Source organism: Falco cherrug, chromosome 1 (assembly GCF_023634085.1).
Source record: "Falco cherrug isolate bFalChe1 chromosome 1, bFalChe1.pri, whole genome shotgun sequence".
Lineage (NCBI taxonomy): Eukaryota > Metazoa > Chordata > Aves > Falconiformes > Falconidae > Falco > Falco cherrug.
Genome location: NC_073697.1, coordinates 127444876 through 127471872, shown reverse-complemented (window position 1 = coordinate 127471872; position 26997 = coordinate 127444876). Strand labels below are relative to the sequence as shown.

General features: G+C 64.2%; 3 protein-coding genes across 4 annotated transcripts; 1 reads left to right on the top strand and 2 right to left on the bottom strand.

Moving 5' to 3' along the window:
* Nucleotides 1-96: 96 nt before the first annotated feature.
* MCRIP1 (MAPK regulated corepressor interacting protein 1) lies at nt 97-2267 on the top strand. Its single transcript, XM_055697436.1, has 5 exons — nt 97-173; nt 261-314; nt 384-502; nt 590-688; nt 803-2267. Exons 2-5 carry the CDS (start codon nt 307-309, stop codon nt 865-867), a joined length of 291 nt encoding a protein of 96 aa, XP_055553411.1. The 5' UTR covers nt 97-173; nt 261-306; the 3' UTR covers nt 868-2267.
* Nucleotides 2268-7210: 4943 nt separating this feature from the next.
* On the bottom strand, nt 7211-17795 carry GCGR (glucagon receptor). Of its 2 annotated transcripts, none has more exons than XM_055700185.1 (14): nt 17471-17795; nt 10841-11002; nt 10442-10538; nt 10192-10299; nt 9846-9967; nt 9651-9757; nt 9320-9473; nt 9096-9216; nt 8953-9013; nt 8639-8708; nt 8388-8476; nt 8154-8292; nt 7992-8033; nt 7211-7899 (listed from the first exon to the last, which is right to left on the bottom strand). In XM_055700185.1, exons 1-14 carry the CDS (start codon nt 17771-17773, stop codon nt 7603-7605), a joined length of 1872 nt encoding a protein of 623 aa, XP_055556160.1. In that variant the 5' UTR covers nt 17774-17795; the 3' UTR covers nt 7211-7602. The 2 variants fall into 2 exon arrangements, with proteins under 2 accessions (XP_055556160.1, XP_055556155.1); XM_055700180.1 differs by having other exon boundaries at nt 9096-9255; nt 17471-17788.
* Nucleotides 17796-19752: 1957 nt separating this feature from the next.
* SLC25A10 (solute carrier family 25 member 10) lies at nt 19753-26979 on the bottom strand. Its single transcript, XM_055697387.1, has 11 exons — nt 26847-26979; nt 24391-24510; nt 24107-24221; nt 23976-24024; nt 23555-23596; nt 23061-23104; nt 22524-22594; nt 22327-22419; nt 21989-22066; nt 21843-21899; nt 19753-21013 (listed from the first exon to the last, which is right to left on the bottom strand). Exons 1-11 carry the CDS (start codon nt 26934-26936, stop codon nt 20912-20914), a joined length of 861 nt encoding a protein of 286 aa, XP_055553362.1. The 5' UTR covers nt 26937-26979; the 3' UTR covers nt 19753-20911.
* Nucleotides 26980-26997: the final 18 nt, after the last annotated feature.

Sequence of the window (26997 nt, the reverse complement as noted above, 5' to 3'; positions counted from 1 at the left end):
CCGGGGACCTGGGAGCTGAGGCTGCGCCTGGGGCCGGGGCTGGGCGGCGGGTGACGTGGGGCCAGGCGCACAGCGGGGGCGGGGCCATTGTGGCGCTGGGGCGGGGCCGCGCCTGCGCGCTACGGCGCTTCCGTCGCGGCCCGAGGGCGAGCGGAGGCGGGAGCCGGGCCCAGGTGAGGGGCGCGCGTTGCCATGGTGACGGGCGGGGGGCGGCCCGCGGCCTAGCCCCGGCCTGGCCGCCCTCTCCTTTCTCCCCGCAGCCGCGCCGAGTCGAGCCGCCGCCGCCGCCGCCGCTGCCCCGCCGCCATGGCCAGGTGAGCCCTGCCCGGCCCCGGGCCCAGCCGTGGCCCCGGGCCTGGCTCAGCCCCGCGCTTCGCTTTCAGCTCCCCCGTGTCCCGCGTGGTCTACAACGGCAAGCGGAGCGGCGGCCCGCGCTCCCCCGGCGCCGGCAGCGAGATCTTCACGCCGGCCCACGAGGAGAACGTGCGCTTCATCTACGAGGGTGAGCGAGTCAGGGGCCGCGGGGCTCGGCGGGAGCCGGGGGGCTGGCGCCACCTGGGCCGAGCAGGCTCTCACCGTGTCCCCGCAGCCTGGCAGTGCGTGGAGCGTGACCTGCGCAGCCAGATGGGCTCTGAGCGTGGCCTCGTCGAGGAGTACGTGGAGAAGATGCCGAACCCTAGCCTCAAAGGTGAGGGGGTGGGGGCACCCGGCCCCAGGGGTCGCCGGTCCGGGGAGCCCGTGGGGCCGGGAGGGTGCTGCTGTGCAGCCTCTGCCGCCAAAGTCTCTCCTGTCTTCCCTGTAGCGTTTAAACCTGTCGATCTGGGTGATCTGAAGAGGAGGAACACACAGGATGCAAAGAAGTCCTAAGGCGGGTCCTCCCTGCAGATCGGCCAGTCTCCTAAGGTCCTCAAGCAGATTTAATTTGAGATTTTTGTGTTGATTTCCTCCTCTGGTCTGTACTCCCAAAAGCCTGTGGGAGAGCCAGTCAGCTTTGGGGCTGGCTCTGAAGCTACCTGAAATCAAAGATGCTCAGGGGCTTGCTGAGGATGCCCAGAGCCTGTTGCAAAGGATTCCAGTCCCCCACTCATACCTTCGTCTGGCCTCAAGCTGTCCTTCCCCACTTCACACTGGTCTCACAGATCTCCCATTCTCTTTCCATCTCTGCCCCTGGTGCGCTGAGTATGTGGGCTCCCTGGGCTCTGGTGTGCAGCAGGGCAGAGCAGAGCGGTGGCTTGTGTTGTCAGTAGAGGCAGCGCTAGTTCTCCACTCCCTTCTGTGCACCAAGGATCCACAAGCAGCACAAGGGTGGGCCAAGGGGAGAAGGAAGGAGAGTTGGTTCTGCCCTTTGCCTTGGGACAGGCAGGCAGCTCTGGTTCAACACCCTTCACGCAGGTCACACTCTGGCTGTTCCTTGCTCCCTTGTGGGAGAGCTTAATTTGTACCTGGGCTGCTAGTGCTTAGGATTCACTAATGCTGCCAGAGCTCTTCAGTCTGTATCCGAGGCTGGATTTTCTTTGTGCTTAGATTGGGCCAGGTCCCTGTGGTGCTGGAAGTGGAGCTGCTCCTTTCACCCTGCACATGGAGAGAGACAGGGTGTCAGCATTGGCTGCAGCCCTGTGAGGTGGTGGGGAGGGTGCTGGGCTGCATTCAGCCACCCCCCAGCCTCAGTGCTTGGGCAGCTCCACGGGAGGTAGCAGCAGTGGGGGGTAGCAGTTGCTGACTGTGTGGAAAGAAGCTCATTGGCATCCTTGGCTGAGCAGCACTGTGCTGGTTTATACTAACACCATTTTCCAGTTGTACACCCTTGGAAGAGATCTGGCCTCCACAGCTGGCAGAAACATCGCTGTACGGGGGGCTGCCATAGTCCGTGGAACTTATATTGGGGCAGGGGGCTTTTTTGGGACCCTCACTTCTGGCAAGGCTTGGGTGGTTTCTGCATCATGGCCTCTGAGCAAGGGAGAACGACTGTGCCATCCTCACCCATCTGAGCAGAGCAACCGTGCAGGCTGTGGGGCTGCTCTGTGTCCCCAGAAAACCGTGGGGGAGCGGTGGGAGTAGCCCCCTGCCTGCCTGTGCTCTGAGCTGGCAGGAGGGGGGCTGCTGGGAGCTCTGCCCAGTGCAGTGGGCTTTGGGAGGGGTGCAGGGGGAGTTGTGGCTGCCATTACCTTTCCTTTGTTTTGTCGTTGAGCTATACTGTTCCCTTTTTTTTGTTTTTCCTGTTGTCTGTCACTTGAGGAGTGTTGTAAATAAAAACTGGTGTCCTTTTGGGTCTGCGTCTGTGTGATGCTGCCTGTCACAGCCCCTGCTCTGTGGCTGCCTTGGCCAGGTGCACAGCTGACCCCTTCTCTGTTTGCTGCAGGGATTGTGTCCGGCAGTGGAGCAGCATGCAGGATGCTGCCCGTCTGCTCCTGATGGTGCTGGTGTGCTGTGCATGGCACTACAGTGGCCCGGGAGAGAGCTGTCTCAGCTGCCGTGTCCCAGCGAGCTGTTCCCTGCCCAATTCCCCCCTTGGTTCCTTGGCTGCCTGTGCCTGCTGCTCCATCGGCGCTGGCCTGTGTGCACCTGCTGCCTTGCTGGTGCAGGGCCCTTGTTCTTCCCTTTTTTAGACTTCAAAAACGTTCCTATTTTATTGTTGAAGCCCTGCGTTTTCCATTTTAGATTTCAGTCCTGGCAAGAAAGTCCAGGGCTTTCCATGCCTTTTCAGGCCTGACCAAATCCTAAGAAGTAACAGAGAGCAGGAGCTGCCTCTTACTTTTATTGCTCTTTTTTTTTTTTCTTTCTTTTTTTTTTTTTCCCAGAAGTCATCTTGCACTTGCTCTGGGCTCTTAATTTCACCGCAGGCATGTGCAGCCTGGCGCTGTGTCCTGGTAGCACAATGCCCTTGGGCTCTGGCAGCCCTCCTGCGAGCCAGCATCCTAGGAGCTGTCGCTGGACCAAAGATTTAAATGTTGAGACTATTAATACACTCGTATCCTTTTCCCTCCTCTGCTTTAATGGCATTTAAACTATACTTAGCATTGCTAGAATTTCTTCTCAAGTGCATCTCTACACTTAGCCACGACCCTGTTTACCTCCCATCACCAAAACATTCCTGGGGCATGCAGTGTGCCGTCTGGTTCTGGCACAACGGGACAGTGCCTCAGCTCCTGTTGCTGCCAACTCTGTCAGAGCCACCCCTGGGCCCGGTCCCTTGTCCTGGTGCTGCCAGGCCCCACTTCCCAGTGGCTGGTGGGAAGTGAGTGCCCTTGGGGAAGCAGGGGCAAAAGGTGATGGTTACCACTGGCTGTTCCCGTTCTTCTTCGACTTTTCCGGCAGGACGGGCCCCGTGGTGTGCCCCATGTCTGAGCAGCATGGCAGATGAGTGTGGCTGAACTGGCTTGAACCCCTGAGCACATCCGGAGCTGTGTGTCCTGAGGGGATGGGAAGGGGCTCCAGTGGGACCGGCAGTGCCGGAGGAAAGTGCCCCATCCCAGCCAGCTGGCTGGGGGACCCCTGTGGTGCAGTGCCCGGGGGGGGGGGGGGGGGGGGGCGAGCAGGACGGGGCTGCACACATCGGCAAGAGCTGCCCAGACATGCCGGGAGCTGGCCCTGCGCTGCTGGCACAGCCGAACCGCAGCAGCCCCTGAGCAGCTTGTCTGCAGGTTGTGCCCCTGGGCTCCAGCACGTAGAGCTGCAGTGGGCTGGCTCAGTGCTCCGATGCCGGGCAGAGCCGTCTCTGCCTGTGCCTGGCCAGGCTCACAGCCTGGTGTGGGACAGGCTCTGCGGTGCCCCTCTCCCTCTCCAGGCCAGGCAGGCTGTTGGCCAGCTGCTGCAGAACCCGGCACTGTTCCCTGCGGCTGCACCCATGCTGCAGATCTCTGCTAGGGCTGTCCTGGGAGCTGCAGCAGTATTCCCGACCCCCCAAGGCATGTACCGGGGTTCCTGCAGCCCGACCCCGCCGACCTCTGCCTTGTTTTTCTGTTGGCTTGGGCACTGTAAAGCTGGAGACAAAGCAGTAGCTCAAACTCTAATGAAATGTCATACAAAAATCATTCTATAAACAGGCAATTTTTATGAAGACTAATAACAAACCAGTGGTGAGGGTTGTGAGGTGGCGCACAAGTGTGGAAGTCAGGTGGCGGTGGGGTGCCCCTGCAAGAGGGGGAGGCTGCAGGCCAGAGAAATCAGGCTGTTTACCTATAAAAATCAAACTCGACAAGGGATTATTTTCCCTGTGACTCGGATATGGTGCTTATCATTAGATTAAATGGTGGGAGGAAGAGAGGTATGTGTTGTATCATTGAATTAAGCAGTGGGAAGAGGGAATGGCAGCAGGCAGAATCTACTTAGAAGACCAATTTGTGGTGCTCAATTCCCTTGATAAAGTGGGAGTAATCCTGTGAGGCGCGGTGGCCCCAGGGCGCCTGGCTGCAGCCACGGGCAGGCCAGGTCGGGCAGTGGGTGGCGATTTATTGCTCCAGCCCCATTCTGTGCCTTGGGTTTAGCCCCACAGCCAGGGACTCGCACTGCAGCTGAGTCTGGCCTCAGCCCCCCCCAGGCACCTCTAAGAAAAACAATTTTTGTGCTGAGGGTGGTGCAGCACTGGCACAGGCTGCCCAGAGAGGTGGTAGATGCCCCATCCCTGGAGACATTCGAGGTCACGTTGGACAGGGCTCTGAGCAACCTGATCCAGTTGAAGATGTCCCTGCTTGTGTCAGGGGTTGGACTGGATGACCTTTAAATGTCCCTTCCAACCCAACCCATTCTGTGATTCAGTGAGTCTCTGCCTAGGGCATGTGGGCTGGTGGCAGCGTCTTCATTCCACCGGTCACTGGGACCAGGCGGCTCCCACCAGACAGCTGAGATCTGTGCCCGTGTGTGTGCGCATTGTGCAGGCTGTGCACCCCAGGGTGCTGTCAGGGTGCACGCAGAGGTGACGGCCACCGTGGGCAGTGACAGGCCACAGCAGGAAGGGGTCCCCCAGCCCCAGTTTTCACTGTGGCCCCAGCAGGGTCCCCGGGGCAAGGGGCACAGACAGCTTCTTCCACCCCCGTGTGTCCTGGGGGGTCCATATATGCTGGGGAGCCACTGGCCACAGGTCGGAGCTGCTAGCCGGAGCACTGAGGGGACAACCAGGGCACAGGGGCTGCAGGCTCAGCCCTGTGGCATAGGCAGTGCCCCAGCTTCGGGGTGGCAGCCAGGCTGGCAGCAGGTGCTGCAGGGATGTGCTCCAATGGGCCCTGGCACGGGCAGACATCTGGTGCTTGCACGAGGCTGCTGCCCACCGGCAGACACCGTCCCTGCTTGGGGCTGTGCCTGGTGCTGCCAGCTCTGACCCCCGGCCAGCCCCAACAAGGACAGGGATGGGGATGGGGATCTGCTGCCACCAACACAGACCCCTTGGGGTGCCAGACCCAACCTGCGGGCAGGATGGCAGGGCACGACAAGGGGCTGTGTGGGGGACAGGGGGCCATGGGGCTGTGGGGCACAGCCACAGAGGACACAGGGACACCCTGCAGGCTGGCCAGGGGTCCCCATCACACTGTGGTGCATGTGGGACCCTGGCACTGCACATCAGCCCTCCTGGGCAGGGTCTGGGCGTCTGGTGCCTTTGATGCTGTGGGGCCAGCCTGGCTCCGGCAGGGTGTCACGGGAGATGACAGTGGGGTGTTTCCATGGCAACACTGCAGCAACAGGCGCAGGGCCCGGCGCCGGGCGATGACCATATTTACCTTCCCAGAAACCGCTTCGTGCTCTAGCAATTTGCCTCAATTAGGCTCGTTACCACTTCAGGAGGCCGCAGTGACGGCAGCGGGCCGTGGGGGCCAGCAGCTCCGTGGGGGCTGCCCTGGCCAGCTCCAGCACGGTGGCTCTGGGCAGGGTCTGTCCCTGTCCCCATCCCCATCCCAGTCCCTGCACCTGGGGGCCCAGGCAGACCCCGACCCCTGCGCTCCCCTCTCCTTGCCTGCTCAGCCCCACAGCAGTGCGCTGCCCCACGGCACTGCTGCCACAGCCTCGCAGCTCCCGTCCCCGTGGCCAGACCCCTCCGTCCCACGTCCTCGCTGCCTGCAAGCACTGGCCCCCAGATGCCGGCTCCCCACTCGGCTGGGGCAGGCGGCGAGTTGTCAAGTAAACAGAGGAAAATTACTGCGTGCTTGGTGTGGCGCTGAGCAGCCAGGGCCGGCACTGTGGGCATGCCCTCCTGGTGCCATGGCCAGCCTCACTGACGCCCTCGCAGTGGTCTGGGACCACCCACCCCCCAGACAGACAGTGTGGCTGCTGCTGTCCCTCATGCCATCCTGCGTGGGTGGGCATGCCTGGAGCCATGACAGTGCAAGTGATGCTGGGACAGGGTAGGATTTGGTGGGCAGCCCAGCGCTACTGTTTACTGCATGGGGCTGCCGATGGCTGCTGGGGCACGGCTCCAAGTGTTCGCCCCGCTCATCACATACCCTGTGCCAGGCTGCGCATGAGGTCCAGACAGCCAGGACTCATCATCTGCTTGGGGCCGGGCAGGGCTGGCTGCTCTGGGTGACAGGCAGTGTCCTGACCCAGGGCCCATGGGTGGCAGGGGGTCACAGCAGGGTGGCTGGCTGTCAGCTAGGGTGTCCCCTGCTGGGGACATGCACATGCCTAATCCCTGCACACCAGATGATTGTGGTGCCCAAAGCCGCGGCATCCGGGCTTAGCATTCATGTGCGCAGCACAAGCCTCTTAGGGTGCTGGCTCGCCCAGCTCCCTCCCCACCACGGGCAGCCAAGCGGTGGGCCTGCGGCACAGGGGCACCCACGGCCCCGCACCCCATGGTGCTGCTCACACTGGGCAGAGCTGCCAGCAGCGGCTGCCCAGCCGGTGGCCTGGGCCAGCTCCCAGGAGAGCTGGGGTGCCAGCGGGCAGAGCCAAATGATTTAATTAAGGGCTGCTGGCAGTGAGAGGACAGAGCCAATTAGCAGCCAGAGGAGAGTGTGTGCTGGCGGGGAGCTGGAGCCCCGGCAGCACGGCAGTGGCTGCTGCCTCACTCACCTGCGTGGGGCTGTGGGGCAGGCAGCAGCAGGCAGCAGGGCAGGCAGCAGGGCTGTGGGGCAGGCAGCAGAACTGTCTTCTGGTGCAGCCCATCCATGCCGGGTGGCCCAGCTCCCCATGCATACCCATGGGTGCTTGGGGGCGCAGTCTGGGGCCACAGCATCCCTGGTCCCCACACCCCAGACAGAGAGGCACACACAGGCAGAGCTGGCCCTGCAGCCCAGCACGGGCCCACACCTATTTACAGTTACAACAGATAAATTACAGCACTGCGCAAAGGGTCTCAAAGGCGCATGAGGGCAGCACCACAGGATGAACCCCCACCCCCCACCCCCACACAGATTCCCCCCACCCCACAGATCCCCTCCCCACAGCAGTCCAGGTCCTGCTCGCCATGCCTCACCCGCAGCTGGCCCAGCTGCATCCATTGTCCCGTGCACATCTGGCACGGCACAGCATCCTCACCGGGGTGGGCAGGGTCCCACACAGCCTGCGCAGTGCCCAGAGGAGGACGGGGCTGGGGAGGGAGGCAGTGGCTGCCCCAGCCAGCTTGGCCTGTGGCAGTGGGGCTGGCACAGCGCTCCCACTCTGTCTGTGGGCTCAGAAGTGGCTCTCGGCCGTGGTCTCAGGGAACTCGTAGCAGTGGTGCCGGTCCCCCAGTGGGAGGTGCTCAGCGGTGCTACGGCCGGTCCTCTCGAGGTAGCGGGTGCCGGGGTGCGCAGGTACTGGGCTGCGCCCCAGCCCGTTAGCACAGCCGCTCACCAGCTGGTGCTTCTCGCAGGCGCTGCCGGCGCCATTGCGGGCACTGGGTGCATGGCTGTAGGTGTGCTTGTACTCCTCCGCCAGGTCCTTCCCCAGCTTCCACCGCTGCCACCTCTTCAGCAGTTCTGCCTGCACCTGTGGGCAGCCGCTGTCAGTGTGGCCCCGTGCTCACTGGCTGCCCGAGGCCTCCCCCCACCAGCTACCCACTCGCACACCATCCTGCTCACCTCCTTGTTGACGAAGCAGTAGAGGATGGCCACCAGCATCCCCTGGGCAGGGGGAGGAGAGGTGTGATGTGCATGGCCAGACCCTGACCCCAGCCCTGGTCTGGTCCCTCCTGAGACAGAGGGTCTCTGCAGAGGGCCAGTCCCGCGTGGGGCTGGGCTTACCTGGAAGGAGCTCAGAAAGAGGTCAAAGAAGAGCTTGACGTAGCGCAGTGTGCCCTGGGCATGCTCATCCGTGACAAAGGCAAAGACCACTTCATGGATGCCCAGCAGCGGGATCAGTGTCAGGGTGGACTTGGCCAGCCTGTGTAGAGGGGTCCTGTCAGCATGAAGGTATACACACACGCCCCAGCGCAGGCACCACAGGCCTGCAGGGCGGGGGCTGTGCCCACAGCCCACCTGAACTTGTAGTCAGTGTAGCGCATTTGGTGCGCACGGAGCTTGGAGACGAGGATCTGGATGATGCGGATGAAGATGAAGAAGTTGATCTACAATGGAGTGGTGAGCCATGAAGGGCAGAGCTAGGCAGGGCAGGGGCAGGCAGGCCAGCTCAGCCCCAGCCCAGGGCAGCCCCCCTGGCAGCAGGCTTGGGGCCCTGGCAGATGCTGCGTGAGGAGCTGTGGTGGGCAGAGCTGCAGCCCCAGACTCACCAAGATGGCCAAGAACACAGGGAAGCGAAGGATCCACCAGAAGCCCATGTTGTTGTTGGTGGTCCAGCACCTGCAGAGGGGAGGGATGGGGACTGCTGGGCAGCCTTTTGTCTGGGCAGCTGCTAGAGCCTGGCCTGGCATCAGCAGCCCCAGGTGAGCAAATGCCATGGCTTGGCAACCTGCTCCTTGCATGGGGTGATGGTGTGGAGCCTCTCCGGGGCTGTCACACCATCCCCACCATGCCTCAGTGTGTCCCACGTGCACCCACCCCTGCCCTGCACACTTGCAGACCTGCTGCATGGGCTGGTACTCACTGGATGTTTTCATAGAGGAACTTCACGATGACCCAGGGGATGAGGAACAGCATGGGCGCTCCTGGAGGGGAGGCGGGCAAGGGGCAGGTGAGGCACGGTGGGGACAGGGTCAGGGGACAGGGAGCCAGCCTGCCTGCACTCACCCCAGCCAATGCACAGGTAGAGGGTGAAGTAGCTCCTCTCAGAGAAGACGGCCACCACCAGGAGGTTGTGCAGGTAGATGCCCTCCACCAGCAACCAGCAGTAGTTGGCCACGATGCCATACTGCATGAAGACCGTGGCCGCCCGGCAGCCTGCAGCTGCCTGTGGGCAGCGTCAGGGCTGACGCACAGCCCATGCCCCCGGCCCCACCAGCCCCGCCACTCACTTCGTCGCTCAGCCAGATGTGCACGTTGTAGTCGTCAATCTTGTCGCTGTAGTGGGTCTTGAGGAGGGCGTCGATGACCAGCACGGAGACACCCTTCAGGATGAAGGAGGCGAAGAGGTTCATGTGGATGTAGTTCCTCATGCAGTGCAGCTTGCTGCAGACACGGGGAGCTGCTGTCAGTGTCTGTGCCCAGACCCTGGCCATGGCCCCCACCTGCCCCCCATCTCCTGCCCCTGGGCTCCTAGCACAGGTTCTACCGGCCCCCCAACTCCTGCCCCCTGGAATGGCACGCACCTGCCCCCCAGCTGGGCAGCCATGCCCACACCCCTACCTGAAGCCCAGCAGCAGGGCCAGGGCGAGGAGCAGTGCACACAGTGACACTGAGTACCCCACAGTGTACATCACCTTGAAGCTGCCGTAGGTCTTGGCAAAGTTTTCCTGGAGAGGGAGGGAGAAAGTGAGGGCAGGGCAAGGCAGGGCAGGCAGGGCAAGGAGCCCCACACTGGCTGCCCTCCAGCTCACCCACCTGCACCTTCAGATCCTCTGCGTCCAGCTCGCACTGCGTGGCATTGCGCAGGGACTGTCCCTGGGGGCCCATTACCCACTGCCCATCTGGCCCACAGGTCTTGAAGACATGTCTGTGCTTCACTGCGAGAGGAGCAGGCAATAGGGTGTGCTGGGCCCCACAGCCACCACTGGCATGGTGTGCTGCCTGGCTGTGACCGCCTGGAGCAGTACATGCACACATGTGTGTGCACACAACATACAGGCACACCCACACGCATGCACACTGACGCACATGCACACCCACACACATGCACACTGACCCACATGCACACCCCCATGCACACACGCACCACCTCGACCGTTACCTTTCTGGTACCAGGGCAGGAACCAGGGGCAGGGGACACTGGCAGTCCTGTTGGGCAGTGTGTCGGGCCAGCAGGAGAACTTGTCGAAGGTGCGGTTACAGACCAGCTCTGCGGAGGGACAGGACACGGTGCCACCTACGCGGTGCCACCCTCGGCCTCACGACACCCACGAAGGGAGCCAGGAGCCAGACCCCATGCCGGCCCCTCTGGCCCTGGTCCCTGTCCCACAGGGACCCGCACTGGCTCTCACCTGTGGGTGTGGGCAGGCGGCTCATGTTGCGCTGGCACTCCTCACTGTACGCCTTCCAGCTCTCAAAGAGGTAATCTGTGATCTGGGCAGAGGGGCCCTGGGGGCACAGGGGAGCATCACTGCACCCTGCCCCCCAGCTCCAGGACGCTCCAGGACAGGCATGGGTGAGTGCAGGCTGACACGCCGTGCAGTGCCTTGCCATGCAGTGCCATGCTGTGCTGTGCCATGCTGTGCCATGCCATGTGGATGGCAGGGCAGGCAGGAGAGGGCACCGGCTGCTGCACCACATGCCGTGGTGAGGAGCTGCTGCAGGCAAGGGTGGCCCACCGGCAGCTCAGGGGTTGGCAGCAGACCGGGTGGTGGGACAGAGCCCCATCATGTGGGACGTCACATCCTTACCTGGCAGCAGAGCAGCAGCAGCAGGAAGCTGAGGAGACGTGGCCGGGACATCCCTCCACCGGGCTGCAAGCTGCATGGGGAGCAGTACAGGGCACCTGCCTTCCTACCAGCCCTCAGCAGCTCCTCTGCCCTGGCAGCGAGGGCCATGGAGCACGGGTGACCCTGCACGAGACACCAGGTCATGGGGGCGCAGGCGACAGGACCTGTCCAGGGCTGAGCCAGGGCACGCATGGCCTGGTGCAGGCGGGCATTGGAAGGGAGGCCACCCCGGCACAGAGCCGGCCCTGGTCACAGAGCCATGCTCCTGTCCCCGTCCTCACCCGACCCTGACTGGCTTTACCGTTCAGCTGTTTGTTTGTGCGTTTTCCCGCGAGGCAGATCAGCTGCTGAGTACCTGCCGTTCGCTCCCCAGGACAGCACTGGAACTGTGGCCATGCCACACCTCTGCCCACTAAGCCAAACACCCCAGCTCCTGCTTGGCCAGAACACAGCCACATGCAGGACACCACCCCTGCACAGGGCAGACCCTCGCACCTCCCTAAGGCAACATCGCCCCTGACGTCCTTGTGCACAGACCCAGGTAGGGGGTCACCCCACGCTGGTGCTGGTGCTCAGCTGCACATGGGTGCTGATCCCTGAGACCCCAGGACCCCTGGTGGCCAGCAGGACCCCTCCTCATGCCTAAGCATCTTCTTAGGGCAAGGGCTGGTGCCTGGGCTGCCTCCCCTCCCCACTGCCTCCACGCCGCTGCCGCTTGGGCAGCACCGATTTCAGATCTGCTTCCAGTGGTGGAAGGAGCCTGGTCCTGGCCCTGCAGGTCTCGCCGGTGGTGGCACCCACCCAGGGATGGAGGTGGCCAGGGAGCTGACAGCAGCCCCACCAGGCAGGGACAGGGATGGCTGCCAGCCCTGCAGCAGTTAACCATTAACCCGCAGGGATCCCTGGCTCAGCCCGCGGGGCTGCCATGGCCCCAGGACCAGCTCTGCCTGGCCCTGCCACTGTGGCTCCATCACCCCCAGCTCAGGCGAGCAACATGGTGCCTCGTCTGACACGGTGCCCGGGAACTCCCACACAAAGCCTGGCTCACGAGGAGCTGTAATTCCCTCCATCCCCCTAAGCCGGTTATGGGGCTCCTGAGCAGGATTTCAGCTCTTCCGACAAGGGGCCATTCTGGTGGCAGCCCCATGGCACGGCCATGTGGGGTGCCAGCAGCTGAGCTGCGGGGACGGGACAGGACAGACAGCAGTGCTAGTGCCACTACAGACACTACAGCATCATTCCCCCAGCTTCCCCACCAGGCACCCGCCGGAGCGCCACGCGCCCCAGCCAGCCACTGCTCCCAGGGCTCGCCGCTCTGCCCATGCCTATTTTTATCCCTGGGAAAGTCGTGTTTCCTCCATGCAGACCCACTCACCATGTCGCAAGCAGCTGCCTGAGAAGCTCATTAATCAGTGTGGGGCTCCAGATGCAGCTCCTGGAGCTGGACCTGCCGACGCGTGCCTTATTTAGACACTCCTAGGACAGAAGGAACTGTCTCCTGGGACAGTCCTCACTGGGTGGGCTCTGGGAACAGGGACCTTCAGTAGGAGCCCACTGGCCACCTGCCCACACCAGCATCCCTGTCCTTGTTACCCCACTAACCCCACACTAGCATCCCTGTCCTTGTCACCCCACCAGTCCCATGCCAGCATCCCTGTCCTCGTCCCCATGCCAGCCCCACACAGCATCCCTGTCCTTGTCACCCCACCAGTCCCATGCCAGCATCCCTGTCCTCGTCCCCATGCCAGCCCCACGTCAGCATCCCTCTCCTTTGTCACCCCACCAGCCCCACACAGCATCCCCACCTGCCCCATCCTGCCGCCACCCACCACCCAGCCCTGTGGGAAGGCCCCGGTGCCCGGCCCCTGCCCTGAGCATCCTGGCCCAAGAGGCAGTGCTGCTCCTGGCATGGTGGGTCAGCAGCGATTCGCTGCCAGCCCCTCTGTGCAGCCCAGGAGTCAGCTCTGGGGCAGAGGTGTCGCTATTTTTAGCTGCCTGCGATGGGATTTAGCAGTGGGGAGGCCTCTGCCCCAGACTCCCCCCGGGCTGGCAGCAGCTCCCCCGGCCCCCGGGCCCTGCTGCAGCCAAGCTGGGCAGGCTGCACTGGGTGAGGGGTCCTGGCACATGCGGCCGTCACGCTCCTGGCCTCCAGCACGGGGCTCCCCCCGGCACAGCGGGGCCCTGCCTAGGCCCTTTGCCCCAGCTGCCCACAGCCGCAGCCCCGCACCAGCCCCCCCACTCCTGTGATGCAAGGAACCCCCGGCAGCATGGCCAGCCCATGGCACGCTCTCAGCGATGCAGGCTATTTCCAGCAGACACGTGGGCGTGCAGGAGTAGCTGTGGACCACTTGTCCCTGGTTCGCCACAGATGGGCAGTAGCAGGGAAGGAGTGGGGGCCCTCCACAGTGGCAATGGTGAGGTCTGGGGTGGCTTGGACCACCAGCAGCACTGAGCACCTCCCTGGGAGCTGGCACTGCCCAGCATCAGTGCCTGCAGTGCTCAGAGTAGTGGTCGCTGCTGGCTGGAGATGCCATGGCCACTGGTGCCAGAGCCCCTCTCAGCCATGCCCACTGCCAGAGGCAGCACCTTTGGGGTGCCTCGACTCCATGTCACCACCTCCCCTCACCCTGGTGTGCCCGACCAGCTCCCGGTGCCACATTTTCCTGCCCTGGCACCCAGCACCCAGCTGGGCCAGGCTTTGGGGGGCCTCCCTGCCACGCTGAGCCGTAGGCACTGAGTAGAGGTTGCCCAGCATGCAAGTGGGTGCATCTGCTGGGGCTGTGCCATGCTGCAGTGGGTGCACAGGGGACTTTTGCCCCACGCTGGCATTAGGCAATGTGATGTGTTCCTGTGTCACAGCTCTGCGGCTGCTGACTCCCACGGAGGCTGGGCTCCAAACACCCAGCGCTGCTCCACTGCTGCAGCCACAAAGGGGAGACCTCACGCCTGTGACGGGAGAGGAAGAAAGAGGAATCGGCCCCTGGACAGCTGCACCTACACAGGGAAGGGGTCAATGCCAGCAGCCCTAGTGCTGGGGGTCCAGAGGTGTCAGACATAAGCCCCATCATCTACCCTTGTGTAGGGGGAGTGGGGAGGTCACTGGTGCCTGTGTTTGTGCGCTGAGCCCTTCCCAAGCCAGTGGTGCCAACTCCTGCAGTGGTGGGGGCAAAGCAAGAACCCGCTCTCCCCCCTGACCAGCTTCCCTGTGGCCCCTGGCCCTGCGGCAGCCATCGGCCCAGGGTGTGCTGGCAGGTAGGGGGCTGGGTGCACAGCCTGGGGGGGGGTGATGGGGTGAGCTGAGCACCAGGGCATGCTGCACTGTTGGGCTGCTGCCACTGCTGCGGCATCGTACCAAGCCATAGGGAATGGATGGGAACAGGTTTGTGTCAGGATTTTGTCCCCCCACCCATGGGTATGCAGCCTCTGTGCTGTCTGACAGCAGCTCTGTGCTGGCGTGGACCCCCATGGACAACTGAGTGCCCAACCCTGCCTGGGGGAGAGGCGCTCTCCTCCTCCCGTCCAGGTCGGCTTCCCCTGGGGATTTTGCTGCCCTGGCCCCTCCGGCTGGCACCCAGCTCTAGCTGCCATCACACGTGCAAGGGAATGAGATCCACATCTGGGATCACTGCGGCTGATTGCCACATGGATCAGCAGCTCGGCGAATCCTCCGTGGGGACACTCATGGGCATATGCAACGTGACCCAGAAGCACCCGGGCACAGCCATAGCACTGCACAAGTGCCGGGAAGCTGGCACAGCCCAAGGCAGCCTGGTCCCTCCACGGAACTGGGCTGGGAGCATGGACTCCCTGTAAGCGCAGCCCTGCGCCCAACACACCACTTGCGGGAGGTGGTGCGGGGGGCTGCATGCCCTCCAGACACAGGGGTTAGCCCCCAGTGCACTAATGCAGTGCTTTCCACGGCTGGCTTTGGCTTTGAGCTCAGAGCTACAAGCCAGCACGGCAGGGGCTTCGGCACTTGGCAAGGGAGGGGACGGTGCAGGGCCAGAGCTGATGCAATGCCAGAGCGAGCCTGGCCCTGCAGATGCTGCTCCACTTTCCACCCAGGACCACAGCAAGCAGGGCAAGTGGTGGGGGGAGATGGCGGCAGTAGGGAGGCCTGGGAGGTCTGATCCACACCCTACGCTGTGTCCCTGTCCCGAGCTCGGGATGCCTCCCGCGACCCACCTGTGACCCACGACTGCTCCAGTCCTCCCCCGTGAAACGAGTACCAGGAACTTTGGCAGCAGAGGAACAGCTGAACTGCCTGGAGCAGCCCTCATGCTGCAAGACCGCAGCTCGTTTGCACAGTTACATGATTATGGAAATGCTGAGCAGTGGTACACGGATAGAGCCGACGTCACCAGGCACCAACAATGTCAGATTCTGTGTCACTTTGGACCAAGAAAACCTAAACCAACCCCGACAGCATTTTCGTCAACAGCAACACAGGATGCAAACAGGACAAACTCTTTGCATCATCTCCATGACTGCCTTGCTACCGAAAGGGATGGCCAAGAACACCTTCCACAGCTGCCCAGTACCAAAGAGGGAATGCCGTCTGCAAGCACAGCTGAGTAGGGGTCAAATAACCTTGCTGCCTGGCAGGCTCTGGCAAGGGGATGCTGAGCCACACAGCACCTCAGTCCTGGCTTGGGGAAAGGGGTTTTTCTTGTTCACTTTGCACAAAAATCCATGAAGCACAGGAGGATGGTACAGGAGACAAGGCATGACACGTGTGGTTAGCATGTCACAGGGGAAGCACAGGACTGGGAAAAGCCAAGGAAAAGGTCAGCACAGACAGGCGTGTGTGCATGCATGCATGGACTGGGAGCTCAGCACCCGCCTCCCCAGAACAGCTCATGTTGCAAATGAATGCTGTGGTCATCATGGAGCTGGGGACAACCTCCCGGTACCCCACCAGGCAGCAAGCCCAAAGCTGACGCTGCTGAGGTGCAGATGTGCAAGGGACATTGCACACAGCAGCTCATCCTGGAAAGGGTCCTGGCATGGTCCCTCCCTGTCCCGAGGCTCCCGCAGCACCTGGGCATGGCCAGCCACCAGCTGTGCCGGAGGCAGGAGGTGCCATGGGGTGGCACTTGTGCCCAGCCGTCCACTGGTGCCTGCTGCTTGCAGCCATGTTCCTCAGAGCTCCTGAGCTGGGGTAAACAAGGACGGGGCTCTGGCCAGGGCAGGGCCAGGGCCAGGACAGGACTCAGGACAGGGCAGATACAATGGAGGAGCACAGGGGGACAGAGCAGAGTGACCACCACATACCCCCTGCATCTGGCTTGCCCAGATCCTGCCCCTGCCCGGCACAGCAAGGTGCATGGAGCAGTGCTGTGCTTGGTGGCTGGTCTCAGCCCTGCACTGCTGATTAGGGCTTATGGTCACATTTTTTCATTAAGTATTTTTAATCCACATTTTGCCTTTTTTCTGTTCAGCCTTCTCTCTTTTCCCCTCTCCAGGCAACAGAACATTAAAAAAAATCTGCACCGCAGCATGCAGAACAGAGCAGGGATTGGTGGGAAGGGACAGAGCTGGCAGCTAGGGCAGCACTAACATGCCGAGGAGGGGTCCTGCAGGTCCTAAATTTTCCTGCTGATGCACAGATAAAGCCAAGGAAATCACAGGGGCAAGCACTGAATTTGGCATGGGTCAGGACACCCACAACACGTGCTGCTGAGCGCTGTGTGGGGCAAGGCGGCTGAATTACAGGGTGCGGACGCATGCTCGGCAGCGTTGGCTGGGCAGCAGCAGAATGCCCCGTCCCCTGCCCGTCCAGCCACCGCAGCTCGAGGGGAGCTGCCCTGACGTCGGCGTGCCCCCCTCTCCTTTGCCACCCTGAGGGAGCAGCCGGGCTGGGAAGCACAGCGCCAGGCAGAGGGGATCGCGGCAGCTGCTTTGGAGATGCGCTTGCAACGACGAGGGCGGCAAGGTCACATACCCAACATGTCCTGGTTAAACAAAGCCATTTACCAACACCGTGTTGACACAGCAGAGCTTGGGACAGAGTCACAAAGGGCACTCGCAATGGGCTCCTGCAACACCCGGAGAGCTTGGGGAGTGCTGGGAAGGCTGGAAAAGCGTCCCCTGCTTCTGCCCCTCGAAAAGAAACCTGCAGGCACTGCTGTGCCCGCGGCAGGGAGACCCAGCGGGCACCATCCCAGCGAGGGGCTTCTCCAGGAGATGCTCCCAGTGCGCCAGAGCCCGGCTGGTATCACTTGCCTGGGGCTCACAACAGCCACGGCAGCATCCGGGGGTGCCGTGATGCCCAAGGCCAGAGCCCCTCCCCAGGGACGCCCGAGGCAGCGGCTCAGGGGGGAACGGGCACAGCCCAGCTGGGACCTCCCCGGCCCAGGACACCCCTTGCCGAGGGGCTCAGCCCCACCGCGGCCAACGCCCAGCACCGGGCGGCTCCGGGAGCTGCTGCCCCGGACTCCCGGGGGATCCAGCCGCGGCCCCGGGGATGCGCAGCTGCGACCCGGCTCCACATCCAACGCGACGGGGCGGGCGGCATCCCGCCGGACGGGGAGCCCCGAGACCGCGGGGACAGGCGCTCCACTCCCCCCAACCCCCCCTCCTTCCCCATACCTGTCGGGGCTGGGCTCGCGGCGGCTCCCGGGCGCATCTCGGTGCTGACGGGGACCGGGACCGGCGCGCTCGGCCGCTCCGGCGAAAACTTTTGCCGGAGCCGCGGTGGCGGTGGCTGTGGCGGCTGGAGGGGAGGGACCGGCGCGGGGGGAGGGACCGCGGGCGAGGAGCCGCGTCCCGCCGGCCCGCTCCTCCCGTCAGCCCGGGGGGGGCGCAGCCCGGTGACCCCCGCCCCACCCGTAGCCGCCGGTCCCGGGTGCTCGGCGCTGGGCACGGCGCGGCGTTGCCCCTGCGGCACCGCATCACCGGCGGCCGCACCCGGGAGCTGCGTGGCCGCCGCCGCTTGCCCCCGCCACTGGCTTCTCCGCCCCGCGCCCGGCCACCGGCTCGGCTCGCCGGCGGGGACGGGGTGGGCGGAACGGTGCGTGCAGCCGGCCCGCACCGACCCCCCAAAGGAGCGGGACGGGGGTTCCCGCGGCTCCGGGGTTCCGCTGCAGCCCCTGCTGGGTGCCGGCGGGATCCCCCGGCGCCAGCGAGGCGGCGGGGCCCCGGGGCTCCCCGGCGGTCCCGGGGGGGTTCCCCGGAGTCGTTTCCCGGCGTCATCTCCCCGCTCCGGCCGCGGGAGCGGGGCTCGCCCCGCTCGCGCGCCCGGGCAAACTGCAGCCACGCAGCCGGGAGCCGCCGCCACCCCCTCGGTCCGGCCAGCGGTGGCGAGTCCGTGTCAGCCGCGGGCAGTCCCGCCGCTGCACGGTCGGGCACGCGCACACCCGGCAGCTAGCGCCCTGGGCCCCGCCCCCGCCCCCCGGGTGTGGGGCTGAAGCGTGGCCTGGGCAGGTCTCCCGGCCGCGGGGGTGCCAGCAGCCCACCTGTGGGCCGACGGCCGTGGCGGCTGTGCGGGCGGTGGCAGCTCAGGGACACCGAGCATCCTCCCACCCGGACCCCCCGCACCAGGTTCCTGCTCCGCTCAGCCACCCGTGCGCTGGATGTCCCGTGGGTGCAGACAGAGGGTCTGGGCCACCTAGGCACACACTGGGGCTTGCAGGTGCCCTGCCAGCACCAAGAGGGGGTCAGACCCACGGCTGCCCCCTGGAGACAGCCCTCACACCCCTCTGGGTCAGGAGGCGGCTGTGGCGGTGGGAAGGATCAGAGGCCCCCAGCCCTGCCTGGTGTGGGCAAAGGGATGACCTGTGGGGAGCCCCCCGAGGCAGCAGGGCCTGGGGCTTGGCATGCTACCCCGGGGCGGGGGACAGGCCTGGGCCAGAGGGCAGGATGAGCTCAGGAGGGGCCAGCCAGCTACTCGAGTGCAAACACCACTGGCAACAGGCTGCCGATAGTCCTGAGGCCTCTCGTTTTCCGATGCTCAGAGATAAGAAATGTGCCCGAACTGTGCAGCTGCCGGACGCTCTGTGCTCCAGGCTGTGTCTGGCACATGCTATCCTGCTGGCGCAGCTGTGGCACAGTTCAGCTGCTATAAGGGACATGGGAAAAGCACATGCAAGTACCAGAAGTGCAGCAGCTCAGGGAGATGGTGGCTCAGCTGGAACATCCCTGCTGCTGGCTGGCACAGGGCTGAGCAGGGCTCCATGTTGCTGGAGGGCAATGGCTGGCTGGCCGGGGCAGGGCCCTGCAGCTCCACCGCTCTCCTGCTCCATGCTGGGTGCCTGTGAGGGCACCAAGCAGTGCCCGTTGGCCCTGGGAGCAGGGCTGGGGTGGCTGGGGGCATGGCCACCACAGCCTGGCAGCCCCCAGCCCCTCACAAGGAAAGCAGGCTCAGCTCTCCCCATGCTCACCTGCCCGTGGCTCTCACATGGGGCCAGGCACAGGAACAAAGCAGTGATGCCAGCCAGCATCATTAGACTTCGTTAAGGTGACGAGCTTTCACTCCTCTGCTGTCCCAGGCTGGCTCTGTTCCACCTGCTAGAGCCCAATTAGCATCACATCCAGGAGGCAGCTCCTGCCAAGAGGCAGAGGCTGGCACCCTCGGCATGGCTCTGCCCTGGTGCTGCCCACACAGCCGAGGCTGGGCACAGCTCAGAGCAGGGCTGGTGTGGGAGCCCGGCCTGCAGCTCCCCACCGCACAGGGCTGGGAGGCACTGGGCACATGTGCCCTCGGGGCTGGGGACATAGAACAGGGTGAAGACCTCCCTGCTTGGCATGGTGCAGAAGGGGATGAGCCTTGCTCTCCTCCCTCCACTCCCGGAGAGCTCAGCCTGAGCCCTTGTGCAATGGCAGGGAGCACAGCATCCTCCCTCCCACCGCCCCCCAAGCAGGACACCAGGCCCTGGACTTGCACTACTGTTTATTATAATACATATTAAGGTCACAGATATTCCAGTTCTTTGATCCCTTGGGGCGACCACGCACAGAGAGTGGTGCACAGGGCAGAAGGGCTGGTGCCTGCAGCCCCCACAGGCAGGATGGTGCAGGGTGAGGGAGGGCCATAAGGCAGCCTTGACACACTCAGGGGCTGGGGGTCTGCCCCAATGTGAGGGGCTGAGGAGGGGGTGAGGCTGCAGCACAGTGCTGGATGGACACCCTCACTCAAGGCCAGGGCTGGGGGCCGGGGTGAGTGTGCTGTGGGTGAGTGCCAGGTCCTCGAGCAGGTGCTGCCTGGCCCTGGCTGGGGTGGGGGTCAGCGGCACAGCTGCCAGCCTTGCCCTGGGCAAGGGCAGGCCAGGAGAGAAGGGCTCCAGCCTGCACCTGGCCAGCAGCGCAGAGTGGCCCAAGGGCTGCCACTCCCCCCTGGGGTCCGTTCTCTGTCATCATTGGTACGAGGCACAATCCCTGAAGAGCCCAGCAGCCGTTGGGCGCTGGTGAGTTTTGGCTGAGCTGAAGCAGGCGGTGGTGGGGGAGGCCAGGAAGGAAGCAGAGCGGGGATGCCAGGTTGTGCTGATCCCAGTGGAGGAGCACACAGGGCCAGAGGCACTGAGGGAGGACAGGCCCTCACAGCGCTAAACCTATGTCTCCCCCTCCTGCTTGCATGAGGGGCTGGGAACCCGCCAGCTGCCCTGCTTCCCCCAGCGTGTGGGGGACACTGCAGCGTGGTTGCTGGCCCACCAGCCCCATAGGCTCTGTGACCAGGCAGAGAGGCAGAAGGGCAGATCCTCTGTTCCCGGAGGTGCACAAGGAACAGGGAAGAGGGAGGTAAAGACAGAACTTGTGGCCAGGAGGGCACAAGGAAGATAGCAAAAAAAACCCAAACCAACAGTGCAGAGGGGACAAGGGGCCCAAGACTATACCAGAGGTAACAGATGCTGAGAATAGGGGTGACAGGAAAAGGGAGTCTGGGACTGCCTGGCCACAGACACTGGCAAGGCACAGGAGTGGGGATGAGGGGTAAAGGAGCAGCACTGGCCTTAGACAGTAGAGAGGGGTTCTGGGATCTCAGCAGTGACCTGTATGCTCACCCCCCTGGGGTGAAGCAGGGTCTGTCCCTCCTACTCAGGTGATCACTTTGATCCCAAAATATTTGCGCAGCTGTTCCAGGAAGACAAAGGTGAGGATGGTGTGAGGAACTAGCCGGATGGCAGCAGGAACAAAGCCCTGGAAGGGGACAGCAAGAACGGGGAGAGTCAGCGTGTGCCTAGCCCTGGGCTTCCCCATCAGGGCCAAGGGTGCCCGGCAGCCCAACCCACAGGGAGCAGCAGGAGCTTGCAAGCACCAGGGAGTGGTTCGCTGGGCATGCAGCATGGAGCTGGGGCCTTGGTGGCAGGCAGAGACTACCACGGCAGTGAGGGAGGCACTGCAGCCATTGCTGTGCACACAGATCTCAGCATCATGCATCACCCCTCTGCCCCCAAACACATCAGTGCCAGCATCACCACTACGTAGACAGAATCTTGGTAGAAGCCTGGGTCAGATCCCACAGCCCCCAGTGCAGAAGGGGGTTGGACGCTGCCTGGGGAAGATGAGCAGACAGGCTGTAACAGGGAAAATGCCTGACTGGCAGCATCTGGAAGAAACTTCAGGCGTGAAACCCTTTTCCAGGAGCCCTACCAGCAGTGAGACTGGACACACAGGTGACTGCACCAAGCCCAGGTGCGTAGGGTGCAAGAGCTGACCAGTGTCTGCTGGTCAGTAACATCCAGCGAGTGCTGGAGCACTGCTGCCTATACCTGCATTCCTGTTTGGGAGCCCAATGGGTACAAGAGGGCAGCTGCTGCAGTGCGCAGACCCAGGCTGCAAGCCCAGAAGAGGCCATGGCTCTTAATGCCCCAGGGCCAAGGCAGGGGCTGGCAGATGAAGGCTGCCAGCAGCAGAGTGTGGAAGACTCCTGCCCCAGAGCTGTTCTGGGCCTTAAACTCTGCTCCCAGCCCAGCCCAGCCCAGTCTCCTCCGGCTCCACCCCATCCCACACAGCCCCAGCTAGGTACCTTGTAGAAGGCGAGGGGTCCGAGCTTGGCAGTTTCCATGGCACAGTGGGTAACACCCTGGAGTGAGAGAGACAGAGATGAGGTGGTGCTGGGAGGCAGAGGCCAGTGTGCGAAGGGAGCGGAGGTGGGCAGGATGGGCTGCTCACCCGGTACTCTCCCTGAGAGTTCATGAGGCGGGTCTTGAGCACATCCAGGGGCTGGCACAGGAAAGTGGCACATCCGCCCTGGGGAGAGTCAAAGAGGGTCAAGCAGCTCTGGCTCACAGAGCAGACCCAGGTGCCAGCAACTGCCACTGTCACTGGAGAGACCCAGAGCCCTGCCTGGGACCAGCTCCAGGCTGGGAGCCCCACAGGAGCCTCTGAGCCCAGCTCTGCTTAATCAGAGCCCTAAGAAGCACCTCTGGCAGCCTCAGCCTGGGGGACCTGAGCCTGGCTGCAGGCAAACCCCATCCCAGTCCTGCCTCCCCGCACCCAGCCCTGCTCACAGCGATGAAGCTGGCCAGGAAGTGAGTGAAGATGTTGTCCGACAGCAACCCAGTTGTGAGAACCAGCTGCTTGGCCTGGTCGTAACAGGACAGCTGTGGAGACACAGTGTATTAGTGAAATGTCGCCACTCCTCGCCATGCCAGGAACTACCCCTGTCCTTACCCCAGGCACCTACCGCCCAGCAGAGCTGTCCTACCTGCCCAACAGTGACTAGGGCCCCTCGGCTGGATGCCATCGTAGCTCCGGAGAAAAGTTTCTTTAAGCCCTCTGTGGACAGACAGATTGGGATCAGCAGAGTCCTGGGACATTACTCACACTCCCTCCTCCCGGAAGCCTCCTTCCCTGCCTGGTCTGTGTCCTGGACTCCTCACAGAACAGCAAATAAGCTGCAGGAAAGAAAAAACCTTCAGCACAGCCCTGCCTCCTCCCTGCTGCTGTTCATTCCCCTTCCCACCTGCTCCCACCCTCTTGTGCTTCTTCACAGCAGCTCCTGCAGGCCTCTCTTTTTTTTCCCCACTGGTGTACGGGCAGGCTGCCAAGCTCTGCCTGGCCCATGCCCCAGCCAGATGCATAGCCCTCGGCTCCCCTGGAGTCACGGGCCCCACGGCCACCCTTCCATCCCCTCTCCCTGCCCCAGCTGAGCAAGCACCCGCGGGCACCCCAGCCACGGCTCCCCACTGCCAGCAACGAGGCAGCAGGCAGGCTCACCCTGCCCTGGCTGGCACAGCCTCACCTTCCTGGAGGACGCGGTACATGCCGTCCAGGGCATGAGAATAGCTGGAAGGAGCGAGAGGGGAGGATGTCAGGGTCGGAGGCTCCCCAGCACCGGCAGCTCCGAGCAGGCAGCGGCGGCTCCCGGGGCTGCGGCCTGGACCCCGGCCCCGCCGCCCCCGGGCACGGGGCTGTGCTGCCGGTGCGGTGCTGCCCCCCCGCGGCCACACGGACCCCCGGGGAACCCGGACGCCCTGCCCCGCCGCGGCCACACGGACCCCGGGACCCCAGACCCCTCCCCGACCTGCTGCCCCGGCCCCCTGAGAACCCCCACCCCTCCCGACCTCCCGCTGCTGCCCTGGCCCTCCCGGGAGCCCTGGCCCCTGACTGCACTGCCCGAGGCCCCCCGCTCCACTGTCCTGACCACCCACCCCGGGAGCCCAGGCCCCCCACCCCACTGTCCTGGCCTTCCCAGGAACCTGAGCCCCCCAGTCTACTGTCCTGGACCCCACTCACTTGCGGCGCAGTGAGGGCGGCTGCTTCATGTCGTTCTGCATCCTGGAAGGCAGAGCACCACGGGCTGAGGCAGAGGTCAGTGCCCTGCTGCCCCCCTCAGCCCCAGGGACCTGGGGCAGGGCTGCCCCTGCTCAGGGCAGTGGCCAGAGGCCCAGCAGATGGATTGTGTTGCCTGTTTGCAAAGGGACCAGAAAGCTGCCTCCAGCCCCATGCCCCCCCAGACGGCCATGCAGTGGCTGGGGGCTGTCACATCAAATGGCAGAAAACAACTGGGTACAGAGCTCCCCGCCAGGACCAGGCACTAACCAGTGGCAGCCTGGTCAGGAGAGCAGTCCGTAGCCTGGGGAGCACCCCACCATCCCCATCGCTGCCACCTGCCAGCCACAAGCCTTCTTTTTTACCAGCAGCACCCAGAACTGACCTGACATTCACCATGTCTGCTGGGGTCCCCACGAACCCGCCGGTGAAACCTAGGGGCAAAGAAGACCTGGGGTCAGTGGGCTCCTCCAGCCCAAATGAGCCTGGGGCTGAGGGACCCTCTCCCTCACTCACCTCCCACTGCACCCAGCAGCACTTTCTGGTAGAAGGGGGGAGGGCCCTGGCTGCCCTGGCCCAAGTGGTCCCTCGCGGTCTCGTAGATGGCAAAGCGAGTCAAGGAATACGTCATCTGGAGGAGGGAGAATGAGCTGCTGTGTCCCGCTGGGCACCAGTCCCTGTGGCTCAGGGCAGCCTGTCAGCTCCAGCCCAGCTGCCAGACAGTGAGGGCAGTGCTGCACAGCAGGAGCTCCACGCTGGCCCTGGGGGACCAGAGACTGTCAGGGCATGGTGGCACTCACCTGCCGGCACAGTGAGGCACTGAGCCCGTTGTAGAGAGCCAGGAAGCCGTCGGTGCGGATCACACGCACTGCCATCCCCATCATCCGCATCTTCACCTCCTGCTGGGTCTGCAGGTGGACCTGGGGCAGAGTCCAGCAGCATCAGCACACCAGCCCAGTGCTGGGGCTGGGTAGAAATGGGACAACACAGGGCAGCAGAGCAGCGATGGCTGCTCGAGTGCTCATCAGGATAACTTGTCAGCACTCGCACAGGAGATTCTGTGCAAACAGCAATAGCTCCAGGCTCTCCACGCCTAAGCAGTACTTGGGAACTGGCCCAGCCCAGCACCAGAGGGGTGGAGGCTGGCAGGAGAAGGGGCAGTGCTGTGGAACCTGCCCTCAGTCCCTCCCAGGTGCTTGCCCGCCTCAGTGGCCTCAGCAGCACGCCCCAACATGAAGTGGTAGCCCCGGGCCACATCGGGGCAGGGAGGATCCAGAAGCACGTGAGCAAGCAAGCAACTAGTGTGGGTTTGCTTGATGGGACCACAACAGGATGAGTTAATTCAGGACCTCTTGATGGCCTACAACCTTGTCATGTGAAATGGCAGGCCTCTAGAAGCAGCTTCCCCTCCTCCCAAGCCACAGGAATTGCACAGGCAGGAAAACAACCCCGTAGCTCTGAAGCACTCCTGGCCACAGCCTGGGCATTCAGGTGCTCCCCTGCCCAACCCCAGCAACCCAACACTTCCCACCACCACCAGAGGAAGTGATAGTGGGACTGCGAGGGCTGTCCGGGACAGAGGAGCTGTGCTGGCTGGTGCCAGAGCACGTTCTGAGCATAACCACCTAGCCCCACACTGCGAAGATCACATGTGAGTCAAAGGCCCCAGGAGATAAGGAGAACAAAGGGCCGCTGGCCAGGGACCAGGCCTGGCTCCCATTAGAGAAGCCCCAGCATGGTCAGAGCGTGGGACACACAGCGGGACGCTGGGAACAGCCTCTGCCTCCTGTGCAGGGCAGCAGTGGGGGGCAGGGAAGGGGCCTGCCTTTAGCCCCAGCAGGTGGATTTTGGATGTCGGAGACCAGAGCTTGTGACATGCTGGGAGCTGGGTGAGCAGCTGCCAGGCAGCGCAGGGCAGGGGGACCAGGCAGGCAGGGCACAGCTATGCCAGAAGTGCTCTGCTGCCTGGCCACCCCAGGGCTGCAGGCAGGCGGACAGGGGAGGAGCTGGTCAGTGCTGTGGTCACTGCCGCAGGGCAGGCAGTCCCTGTGGGCGGCCAGTGGCTGCATCCTACAGCCGGGCTGGCTGGGGCCTCCCGCCGGGGCCAAGGTCCAGAGGTACAGCAAAGCGCCCTTGGCCCCGTGCCCTGCCAGACCCCGAGGCCCCTTGTGCTTCCCCATGCCTGGCACCAGTCCCCACTGTGGGCGAGCTCTGGGCCAAAGGCAGGTCTGTGTTCAATACTCAGGTGCAAACCCTCGGGCAAAACCAGATGACTGGCCTGGGCTCAAAGCCACCGAGCACATGGGGGCTACGCATCCACAGGGGACAGTGCATGGGGACACTGCCCCAAAGTCAAACCCATCACACTGGCTTGGAGACAGAGGCAGACCTGGCGGCATATGCCAGCCTAATTCCCCTTCTTAGTGCCTTGCCAGGCCGTGCTACACAAGCCCCCACGGGCTGCCAGCCACCTCCGATGGGCAGCCGTGGCCAGCCGGGCACGGCAACACGCCGAGCACCGGGACGCGGCGTCCCCCCGTGCCAGCGCTGGCTCCTCCGCTGGGCCCGCGCCCAGCGCGGCTTCCCCTCCCTCGGTGCCGTGCGGTGGGCAGGGGTGCCTGTCCCGAGCCCGTCCCGCAGGCAGGGCAGGCCCCGGCCCGGGCTCGCTACCCCCGCAGCCCGCCCGGCCGCCCCGCCCGTTGTGCCCGGCTGCGCGCGGCGCCCGTGGTGCGGGAGCAGGATGCCGGGCCGCCCGCCGCGCCCCGCCGGCACCTTGGCCGGAGGACACGGATCCAGCGGGCCCGCGTCCAGCGCCGCGCAGGGCTGGCCCGGGCGTCCTCCACAGCCCCGCACCGCACAGCTCGTGGGGCCGGCACCCCGGGCTCCCACAGCCCCGGGCCGTATCCCCTCAGCCCCACACCCGGCCCCGGGCCCCCCAGCGCTGTGCCCCGGCGCCCCAAGTCGCCTGCTCACGCGCCCCCGCACCCCCCCCACCCCCCAGCCCAGGGCTGCTCCTCGCGCGCTCCGGCCCCTCACAGCCACAAACCGGCCGCCCGGCAGCCGTTTCTCCTGTTCTCCACCGCCGTTCCCGCCCTCCAGAGCCACCCCCGGCTCCTCAGAGCCGTTCCCGGCCCCCAGCCTCTCAGAGCCGCGTCCCCCCGGCCGCTCCCCTGCCCCTAGGCGAGATTCTCCGGCTCCCCCGAGTGGCTCATCCATCCACCCGGAGCCACTCCGGCCGCCCCCCGCCCCCCCGCACCTTGAGCAGGTCCAGCGGGTGGGTGCAGCACGCAGCCCCGCACGACGCGAGGCCGCCGAAGTACCAGCGCGACACGCGCCGCTCCGCCATCGGCGCCGCTCTGCACGCGGCCCCGCCCCTCAGCCCCGCCCCCCCCCCTCCCCACTACCGG

Coding starts and splice junctions, on each gene's coding strand:
- SLC25A10 (XM_055697387.1), bottom strand. CDS start 26,936: ATGGCGGAGCGGCGCGTGTCGCGCTGGTACTTCGGCGGCCTCGCGTCG. Junction 23,105..23,554: donor CCGCCCTCACTGCGCCGCAA/GTGAGTGGGGTC, acceptor CGCTCCTTCCAG/CTATTCTCATGCCCTGGACG. Junction 22,595..23,060: donor GTACCGCGTCCTCCAGGAAG/GTGAGGCTGTGC, acceptor GTCTGTCCACAG/AGGGCTTAAAGAAACTTTTC.
- GCGR (XM_055700180.1), bottom strand. CDS start 17,773: ATGCGGTGCCGCAGGGGCAACGCCGCGCCGTGCCCAGCGCCGAGCACC. Junction 10,539..10,840: donor TGCTGCTGCTCTGCTGCCAG/GTAAGGATGTGA, acceptor CTGTGCCCCCAG/GGCCCCTCTGCCCAGATCAC. Junction 8,709..8,952: donor TTCCTCTATGAAAACATCCA/GTGAGTACCAGC, acceptor TCCCCTCTGCAG/GTGCTGGACCACCAACAACA.
- MCRIP1 (XM_055697436.1), top strand. Junction 503..589: donor CGTGCGCTTCATCTACGAGG/GTGAGCGAGTCA, acceptor GTGTCCCCGCAG/CCTGGCAGTGCGTGGAGCGT. Junction 689..802: donor GCCGAACCCTAGCCTCAAAG/GTGAGGGGGTGG, acceptor TCTTCCCTGTAG/CGTTTAAACCTGTCGATCTG.